The sequence below is a fragment of the Monopterus albus genome, unplaced genomic scaffold (assembly GCF_001952655.1).
Source record: "Monopterus albus unplaced genomic scaffold, M_albus_1.0 scaffold46.1, whole genome shotgun sequence".
Lineage (NCBI taxonomy): Eukaryota > Metazoa > Chordata > Actinopteri > Synbranchiformes > Synbranchidae > Monopterus > Monopterus albus.
In genome coordinates, this window is record NW_018127926.1 from 3508471 (window position 1) to 3518281 (window position 9811).

The window sequence follows — 9811 nt, forward strand, 5'->3', positions numbered from 1 at the left end:
GAAGGATTTCCCTGCACAATTGGGTGTAGGCTGGTTTTTTTTTTTGGTAGAGTCTACTCCTAGAGGAGCTGAGCAGCGCCATCCACGGACTGGATGCCACCTAAGACGCCTGCGAAAGATACTCCAGATTCCAACGACCACCTGTTTCCAGGAGGGTGGTAGGATTACAGAGGATTTACGTTTTTTATTTGTTACTTTTGAATTAATTTTTTTGGGTCGAACCTGATACCATACAACTGACGCGTCAAATTGGAAAGAAGTGACTGAACTGCACCTTATTGGGATAATCTGTTTTTGGAATATTGTTCTTATCTTGTTCAGGTCCAGGTCTGTTTGGGAAATATAAGGGTCTTGTTGTTGAATGATATTGATTAAGTTTTTTTTCCTGAAATACATTTATTTTTGTTATAAGTACGTGAGTGTGTGCCTTATTGGGGATGGAGGTTTCTTCTCCTCACTCTGTGTAGAGTGCCATCACCAAGCTCCTTGTGAACCCAAGATAACTGTACCCTATTGTGTAGATATAGACTTTCGTTTGGTTGTCATTCATCAATTAGATATTTAGAGAGCATTTGACTGCTAAATTTAGAAGGGTGACAGCAGAGAGGGACTCACATACATTAGCGAGTAGTGAGTCCTCATTTGTTACACTTTTTATGGTGTAAATATTGGTACTATAGTAGTTAAAGGATTATCAAGCGCTTATTAGTAATGTGGAATACTGCAAGCTTAATTAGATATTAGTTGCCTCTCCTTTAAAATTCTGCTCCTGGGTCATGTAGATGCACAAGCATTACCTTTAATATCCAAGTATCTGTTTTTAATCAAGTAAGCAAATAATCAGCAGATACCCCATGACATTATACCAGATTATCAGACTGCCAGAGAACACTGACTGCAGAAATACTATGCCTAATAATTTTAAAAATGCTGCAATGTAATTTTCAACAAGCCTATAAAATAGAATATACCGGGCAGTTATAGAAACACAGTGCCAACCCAGATCTTGTGTGAACAGCATTGTGTCAGTATTTATCCATGACCAATCGTTTGACATAAAAGGTCATATGCATTTTTTATAACCCATAAAATATTCGGGCTTTGTGTGAAATTGCCAGTAGCATCCATATAACTCACCAGCAGTGCAAAGACTCCATTTCTGTTCTCAATCCTCTTGAACCTCCTGCTGCCTTTTTGTGTCTGAAACATAATGTAAGACTGAAGCCAAATGCATGGGGCTGGAAAAGCCAGATTTGATTCCCAAAAGCTGGGAAACAATTTAGAATAATTCCATCATTATTAGATACAGCAGGGTCAACGCTTGTGCATCTATGCATCCTTTTTCTGATTACAGCACAAAAATATCAGTTTTTATCTTTTTAAAATTGTAAACTAAGGTCAAAAGACAAGGATGAAAGAACATGAAAAAATACTAACAGAAATACAGATGATGCATGTATTGTATCAACTCAACCAACACAAATGCTAAATGGAGGTGCAAGTTATTTTTCTCAACAGCAGAGGTTGCTGTCAGACCGAGTCTCAAACAACCACATTACCTCCCGGTACATGACCGCTTCCAGGCTTGATTTTGCACTGCCAAGTAGAGAACAATAAGAAAAGCAGTTTACTATAGATTCAAGAAAAGGTGTATGGTCTATTTAAGAAATTAAGACACACACTAGGCATAAATATTCAGTTAACACAAGAAAAACCCTCATTGCTTATGGTTTGGCTTGATATGTAAACATAAGGACACTAAGGTGTGTAATGAAAGTGAGAGGGTTGCTGTACTTGGATTGAACAAGTCCCCTGTCGATGATTCTCTGTTTAATCTCCTTTATGTGCATGGGACGTCCTGCTTCCTCCAAGACAATCTACACCAGAATAAGGAAAAAACAAAAAGCACTAACCAAACAAAACATGTCAGAGTGAACTGTGCTGAATGTTATTAATAACACTATACAATAATATATATAGGGCAGATACCTGTGCTGCATCAAGCCATGTGAGGTTTGGTTTTTCTGCTATTTCACTGGGTGGCTCACTGCAAAAACATTTAGTATCATCTAGAGTAACATTATTTATTGTCACTTTGGAAATCATCACATAAAAACATAAACAATTCAAGATCATCAAGGCAAAGCATTTTTCCTCCACTATTTAATTAGTTCTTATATCATATTAAATTTGTATTAAGATTTCATTCTCTTTGAGCACAAAACTACGCACAATGACAACGGATTCCCATTTGGGAACATCTACACTGTATTACTAATAATGTTGCTTTACTCTGTAACCTTCATGGAAGCATTACTTCTTGCATGGTGTATTTAATATATACATTATATGAGCAGTGGGCCTATAATGCAAACATATGGCGTGTTTTAAAATCACATTATCTTAAACAACCTCTCCAGGGTTTCACTGGTCCCAGACAGACTTGCAATGCTGTCCAGAGCAGGAAACAGAGAGTAGTTCCCCTGTCCATCAGTCTCTATCTCAGATTCAAACGTGTTGAGTGACTCCATAGGAGACGGTGACGAACTTCTGCTCTGCAGACAGATTAAGTGTTAGCAATACAGCCATTGTCATTAAATTGCCTTTTTCTCTACGGGTACTTCATACGCTCAGCTGGAATTAGCAACATGACTATAAGCCAGGCCACACCAACACTGAAACCTGCCTATAGTGTAAGTAATGCCTAGTAATTCCCCGCAACCTCCATTAAGACAATATACGACAGCAGTGCTTAGCTAAAAAATGCAACGCACGCACCTCGATGGAACAGAAGATAATCAGCTCGTGCTCCAAATTGTTTCTGTGTCAACCGGAACCTTCTGTCGTCTTCATCGCATTGTTTACATACAGTGGCTACACACTAACATTAACTACCTAAGAGTAGCTCCTGTGGGGAATATCGTTATAAAGTTGAGCTACGCGGAGAGTAAATGTCTCAATAATACGATTCGATGCGTGAGTATCGACAAAAAAAGGAAAGTATCAGTGTCAAGCACGTTCAGGAGCTCGACATTATTATTGAGCGTCGGACATTATTATTGAGCGCACTTGCACCGGATATCCGGGTACTTTTATTTGTAAAATAAAATGTGTTACTGACAGTGGGTAATTTTGGACAGAGAAGACACTGTGGGAGGTGAGAGAGAAATTGTGCAATAAATCTGAACGAAACGACATTAAAATACAATAGGACTAAAATAAAGCTGAATAAGATTTGAACTTTCTAAAATGATTTTCAGAAAGAATTTCAAAGCCTGTGGTCACCTTGTTAGGCTATACCCTTTTGTAAACCTGTGAAAAATGGAGAAACTGAAGTTTGAAATGATGCAGTATAGTACACTGAAAACTGCTCTTGTCTGTGGGCTGAAAGCTTTGTGTGGCCACACCCTGATTAGTGATGTTATACCAGGGTCTTTCCTGCCGCTGTCAAACACCTGCTGTGCCATTAGTGATTTAGCCTGTTTGCATGTTTCATATTGCAAAACGCAGTCGAGTAACAGCTGTTTACTGCCAGTTCACAGTAGATGTGCATGTTTTAGATGTACTAGGTCTTTGCAAGAAAATATTAAGGTCACCCATTTCTGTTTATTTATCTATTATAGCAATGAAAATGTAGACAAAGAGCAAATATGTCCCAGCAACTGACAGCACCTTTAATGTAATGAGATAATCTTTACACTCAAAACAGCATTTGTTTTGTAGTTTGAATGAGTTTCTTACATAAATATAGTGCTATTTGAAAAATACATACAACACATCTGCAGTATACTGTAGCTAAGCCATGGTGGAACAAAATCAAGTCCATATGAGCCTTAATCAATGCAAAAGTCACTAATGAGATATCTAAAGCTAACATACTGTATATATTTGTTATAGGACAGTTCGTCAGCAAGCTCCAAATCCTCAGGCCTCAGCTGCTGATCCTGATCAGTGGGTAGAATCCATGAGATTTCCACAAACATCAGAGAAGTCAAAACAGGTATTCACAGCCAGAGCAACTGCATGTTTCAAATGCACATTTACATCACGCTTTACTTTTTTTTTTTATCTTGGGCCTTTCTTGGGGTTGCTGAGTAATCAAATGGCCCAAAAGCTCACAGTCCTGATTTACAGCTCAGTTTAACTCCCCCAGTTTTCTGGAGGTTTTGTGGTTAAAACCTCCCAATGAAATGTCAACATACTATGTCTGGGCTTTATTGTTTGTCTGTAATAATGAAAGATGTGTGTGTGTGTGTGTGCATCCTAAGTTGTTGTATTTTTTTTTTTTTTGTAGTTTTTTATAGATTGTACTCAACCTGCAACTATTAGTAAGGTGAACCTAATGTATGCTCTGCCATCATATCTGTAAATGAGTTTACAGTGCAGTGATATGCAGATTTGATTAAACAAAATACAGAAGGTGAGCTGAAAATGCTGAGCGCATTTCACTGTGCTATAAAAACCACATACATATTATCAGGTTTAAATTGTCATTTCCCAGTTTAATGAGTACTGATAAATAAAACTTTACTCAAAATTTAAAGGGGCAGCGCTTCTTTCTTCTGGTTGTTTAATCACAGCTTTCAGGAATTGTTGCATGTTCTAGATTTGCAGCATTTCAACAGCCAAGCCAGGAATTTGCTTTCTCAACTCCTACAACATGTTTGTGGGTGTAGTCATATTTGTAGACTTGTGGTCCGACAAAGAAGTAGATGAGGCCTAAGATGAGAAAAGTCAGACCTTTAACAAGCAAAGTGATTCACATAATATGTTGATGTTGTGTTCTCTAAGATGTTTTTGTTGTTTGTTAATGATCATAATAATGATGACAATGATGGGCATCTTGCTAAACTTAAATATCCAGCTGTGCTTGAAGGTTACATTACAGCATATCACATGAAGAACCATGTATGTGAAATTATACAGTCTTAAATGATAGAGGGGAACCACATAATTACACACAGCTGATGCTGCAAGTGAATTAGCATTCCTCTGCTACTAATAACAATGCAACTTAGAAAAGCCCTTAAGATACACCCAGAAGTAAATCTAGACAAGATTGCTACACTTTACAGCCTGTACCCAGTTTGCCTATTGTTCATTATATATATTTCTGTAGAACATTTTTAGATTAAATTAAGATTAAAGTAGACTAACAATTACAATTTCATTGCAAACATGTACAATGATCATTGCTCACCCTCTTTATAAACAGCTGCATTTATTGTGGCATTGACTCCTGGAAAGCCCTCACTGATGTTTTTTGGGTAACCAAAGTCCATAACCCTTCGGTTTTCATTGTAACTGAAAAGGACATGAAAAAAAAACAATGTTTCTCAGACGTCATGAGTCATAATCATCTGTTCATTGCTCAAAGCTTAGACAAAACACGTATTTACTGTATGGTTGCTAGGATCACATCATCAGAAACTGAGTCCTTTGTTTTCTGTGTGAGGCCCAAATGACACAGTAAATGTTCAAGTAAGATCTCAGACAACCTAGCACTACTTTGTGGTTTGTCTTTAATATGTAAGGTACTGTTTTATATAATAGAACACTGTTTCAGATCAGCACTTACGTTAAGCTAAAATAAGAAGATGGCCATTTAATTTAGTTCAGTCTTTACTGCTAACAAATGTATTGAGCATTTATTAAGTGAAAAATATTTATTGTATGTACTTCCAGTGCACAAGTAACAAACTTGTTCAAATAACCTTAAACTATCAAAACCAGCTAAGAAAAATCTTTTCATATGTAAATCTCAATGTAGTGATTGCAGTTTCCTTTTTTAAAATTTTATAATTGAATATAATTGAATTAATGTCATTAATTTGTCATCTTACCTCCAGTAATTGTCCTGAATAAAGAAGAGGGTGCGTCCTGTTTTCACTATGTGCACTGCTGCGTCAATGTCCTGCACCGAGGCTGGAAATCCAAAGTGGCTGAGTGATCTGGGCTTCCCCTTCGCAAAGGAGCCTTTCACTGTCCAGAATATGGATTCTATCAAAGGCAAAATCTCATGAAAATGATGGATTCGTCTTCAAATAAAAGGTGAACTAATGTCATCAATTAAAAAATACATATTAAAATACAGGATTTCATTGAGATGGTGGTTGACACTTTAATACTACTAAAAATAAGAAGAAAAGAAAAATACAGCTTTAGTTCACAGAGCAGCCACTAATTTAGTGACTGTCAAAATCATTACTCCTTAATACAGCTGATTATTTATTTATTTGCTTACCTGCTTGTTTATTTATTTACTGCGAGCCATGGGCTAAATAATAGTTTGATTATTGGCAGTAGATGGAATTACAATGAAATCAGTGAAACCTACCTTATGATGCAGATTATTTACTGGAGGCTATTGAAACACTATTGAATAGTTACCATGAATAAGGTAAGCAGTAGATCGGCGAGGTACCCAGAACGCTGCATCAATGCTGGTTTTGAGCTTGGGCATAAAGTTGGTGATGGGACCTTCTTTTATGTCATATTGCTCATTATGTTTAATCCAGAGATATCTTATGGGGAAAATATTGTCAGTTAGATTAGAAAAATACACTTTTATCACTGACTGTTGTACGTATGTACTGAAAGTACATACTGTATTAAATTGAACATATGTGTAATCTCTTTTGAATGAAAGTTATCAAAGTACCTCTTTCTGAAAAAGAAGGTGGCTTCACCAATAGTGGTCACTGCATCAAAGGTCAGGTCTGGAGCACATTTCTTCTGCATGAGTTGAGGGAACAGCGATCCTGACAGCCAGGGGTGAGAGCTCCAGTTGTACCTCGATAGGTAATTTGAGTGACCTCTGACTGGCCCTAACACGTCATCAGCATAGAGATACGTTATGTATCAGGTTGCACTTAGGCAGAAATACAAAGATGTAAAAATATACTGTAACTAATAGTCATATGATAAATAAATCACAACAATTTACTGTAAAGTGTGTTGATATTTGCTACATCTTCACTGGCTAATAGGCTGGCTCCACGTGAAGACTTGTAAGTGGGATACATCAATGACTCAGGGTTTCTGGAGTGCTTCAGGCCCAAAGCATGGCCAAATTCATGTGCAGCTACCACATGCAGATTAAATCCTGCAATATCACAAAGAAGGTGCATCCAAATAAATATTGATTTTTGTAGTTTTCAGTACAGTTCCCTTAGTACAAGTGTGATTCATCTCAGCACCTGTTTTTCCTGTTGTCCAGCGCTCATCATCGTCAAAGTGTGTGTCACCTCCAACCCCCAAACCTGGACCAAAAGCATGAGCCAACGTGCCTCTGGGTCCATCAAAGGGATACAAGTCACCATGGTCTTCATAATATTATCCAGGTCAAACATGCAAATGAAACCACAGAGAAAACCATTTTCTTTCATGGCTAAAGAAAATTACAGGGTTTTGTTGACCTCATCAAGTCAAGTTCAGCAGCCACTGCATGATGACGCTACCTCAGTTTGCAGGTAAATTACTGCTGAAGCTCCCCAAGTGTATATTTCCATGTGGTTGTGTTTTACATAATACATGATACATGCCTGACAAGTGTATTTTTCTATCTGTGAGAATGGCTCAGTGTATTTCTAAATATCCTTTATCACTGTTCAATACAGGTAAACCCACCAGAGGTCACAAACTCCACCATGATGTCAGCGTTGTGGCTGTGCATCCTAACAAACGTCAGACTGCTGGCTCTGGCCCAAACCCTGAACGCTGTCTCAAGCAAGAAGTCCACAGTGCTGCGAGGCAAATCTCTGGTGTACCTGCCAATGCTGCAGAGGCAACAGGTAAATGTCGTGTTGCTGATTTATAGCAAGATCAAGGCACAATGTCTTCTATATATTTATAAATATGACAACAATGAATGATAGAAGCACATAGTGGCAAAATATACATAATATATGCTGTATGATTATACTTTTGAAAATCCAGCTGGCTTTCTAAATCAGTTCACAAAGAACTGTACTTTAAAGTAAAAAGATTCAAAGCACCTTGATCATTAATATTATCAAAAGCTGCAGTAGATACCTGTAGGTAATGATATTCTTATTCCATCGTGTCCCCTGAGCGTTACTGTACTCCTCCACATCTGGAACACCACATCGAGGGCTCCTCATCACCTCAAGGGTCTCTGAGTCTAACACACCAGTTGCATTGAGCCCAAAGAAACTCTGCATGTCTTTCACCTTTGAGGTAAAGGAGGGCCCACTCCGCCTGATGCGCCCCGAAGGCTTTTTTGGTAGGTTGTAGAACTTCTGAAGGTATTCCTGTGAGTACATTTAAGATCCAGTTCAGATAACATGCTGCACTGAAGACCAAGGCACATTAACTGGTCCGGTACAACTCAGTTAATGCTATGAATGAAAGTCAAGACTCTCCCTACAGAGGAACTTCTTATTTGTGGCATGCATTACAATAGATTACACACAGTACTATATATATTGCATACACCAAATTGCACGTTATGTAATACGATTAACACTTTTTTTTTTGCATTGTACTAGAGATTAAATCGCATGCAGTCCGATCTCAGACATTTGTGATGAAACTCATGCGCTTATACACTTACTGTGGCCAGCTTCAAGTCAGCCTGTGGTTCTGTGGAAGGATAGCTCTCTACCTCCAGAATAAACGTGGGTGCCGTAAAACATGGACCAAGCCTAAGCAAGACCAAGACACAGCAAAAAAGCAGCATGGCCTGCATTTCACAGACTTAATACTATATGAGTTGTAGTGGCAGTAGTGCAAATACATGGAGATGGAAGTTCTGGTTAATGAGAAAGCCTTTTAAATGGTTGTTGTGACTCATACCGCTCGCAAATCCAATAGGGAGGGGTTTGCAAAGAGTAAAGGACAGTGATAAAGAAAATGAAGAAATAACATTTGAATGTTTTTGTCAAGTGACTGCTCCAGTGAAGATGTAAATGCTGACAATAACAGTGCATACGTCAATATCTTATTTAGATTCAGTATAAAGGAGTGAAATCAGTTAGTTCAAAAATGAGTCATGGGACATAAAACTAAGACACAATATTTGATGGGAGCTTTAAGAGTATAATGTTCAGACTCAGATAATCCCAAACAAGTGGTGAAACTACAACATGAACTGATGCAACACAGTGAATTGGGCGGCACTGCTCAATCTCACGCATTCTGCCAGCTCTCCTGAAACATCACCAGCAAAGCACATACTTATTCAGTTTTAGCAAATGCATGTAAGACTTTTTAATGAGAGAGTTTACTGAAGGGGAACTGAAATTGCAGAGAAAATGGCCATCAGCCAGGATGCCCAGACTGGACAAGGATGGTGCTGCAGTAAAGTCAGGCTACAATTATGCTTGATTGGTCACTGTGAAGCATTGGGAACTACAGTGTTCCTCTGTCAGCCAACACGAGCTGACTTTCCCAGATTGTGCCAAGCTCTTTAGCAGAAAAAAAAGTAGAGAACTTTCATTGTTCTCATTTTATGGTCTCAGCACAGATGGAAGTGATGACTGAGAGGACAGTTTGGAGTTGCAAGGTTGTAGCTGGGAGAGACCACTGTTTTGCCCAATCCTGTTTCATGTTGACAAAGTGCCAGAGATGTTACATATCAGAAGAAGTACCTGGGAGGAGCAGGGTCTGCTGGTATGTTTTTCTACTTTAACAGTATTTCATCACACTGTGTTCATCATCTCGATTGAAAAAGGACAAATATTAGGACTTTACATGACAAAGCTTTCAGTGCCTGATAAATGTGTTTATTAATAATGCAGACCCAATCTAAAGTAAGCATTTTGTTAAAGCCCAGTTATTCAGTACAATT

At 38.1% G+C, this 9811-nt stretch overlaps 3 protein-coding genes across 11 annotated transcripts in view; 1 reads left to right on the top strand and 2 right to left on the bottom strand.

The window, feature by feature from the left end:
• tbrg1 (transforming growth factor beta regulator 1) overlaps positions 1 to 3058 on the bottom strand; it is an 8618-nt gene extending 5560 nt beyond the window's left edge. Inside the window, exons 1-6 of one of the 4 annotated variants that reach the window (XM_020600396.1) lie at positions 2779 to 3058; positions 2413 to 2550; positions 1990 to 2047; positions 1795 to 1877; positions 1560 to 1596; positions 1138 to 1200 (exon numbers count right to left, since the gene is read on the bottom strand). In XM_020600396.1, the coding sequence (XP_020456052.1) occupies positions 1138 to 1200; positions 1560 to 1596; positions 1795 to 1877; positions 1990 to 2047; positions 2413 to 2531 (360 nt within the window). In that variant the 5' untranslated portion in view covers positions 2532 to 2550; positions 2779 to 3058. Of the gene's footprint in view, positions 1 to 1137; positions 1201 to 1559; positions 1597 to 1794; positions 1878 to 1989; positions 2048 to 2412; positions 2556 to 2778 lie in introns of all 4 variants that reach the window. The other 3 variants (XM_020600397.1, XM_020600398.1, XM_020600399.1) reach the window with 3 other exon arrangements.
• A 1560-nt stretch (positions 3059 to 4618) lies between these two features.
• Positions 4619 to 6741, bottom strand: LOC109960306 (matrix metalloproteinase-20-like). Its single transcript, XM_020600293.1, has 5 exons — positions 6662 to 6741; positions 6391 to 6524; positions 5844 to 6000; positions 5201 to 5304; positions 4619 to 4719 (listed from the first exon to the last, which is right to left on the bottom strand). Exons 1-5 carry the CDS (start codon positions 6739 to 6741, stop codon positions 4619 to 4621), a joined length of 576 nt encoding a protein of 191 aa, XP_020455949.1.
• mmp13b (matrix metallopeptidase 13b) overlaps positions 5975 to 9811 on the top strand; it is a 12744-nt gene continuing 8907 nt past the window's right edge. The window contains exons 1-4 of one of the 6 annotated variants that reach the window (XM_020600400.1): positions 5975 to 6051; positions 6990 to 7124; positions 7220 to 7472; positions 7620 to 7793. In XM_020600400.1, the coding sequence (XP_020456056.1) occupies positions 7448 to 7472; positions 7620 to 7793 (199 nt within the window). In that variant the 5' untranslated portion in view covers positions 5975 to 6051; positions 6990 to 7124; positions 7220 to 7447. The other 5 variants (XM_020600403.1, XM_020600401.1, XM_020600404.1 and 2 more) reach the window with 5 other exon arrangements.

Bases quoted from the DNA above. Each gene is read 5' to 3' on its own strand.
- LOC109960306 (XM_020600293.1), bottom strand. From the start codon at position 6,741: ATGCAGAAGAAATGTGCTCCAGACCTGACCTTTGATGCAGTGACCACT. The intron at 5,305-5,843 runs GTAAGATGACAA...TGTCCTTTTCAG, and splicing joins ATTCAGGACAATTACTGGAG to TTACAATGAAAACCGAAGGG. The intron at 4,720-5,200 runs GTGAGCAATGAT...TTCTCATCTTAG, and splicing joins TGCAGCTGTTTATAAAGAGG to GCCTCATCTACTTCTTTGTC.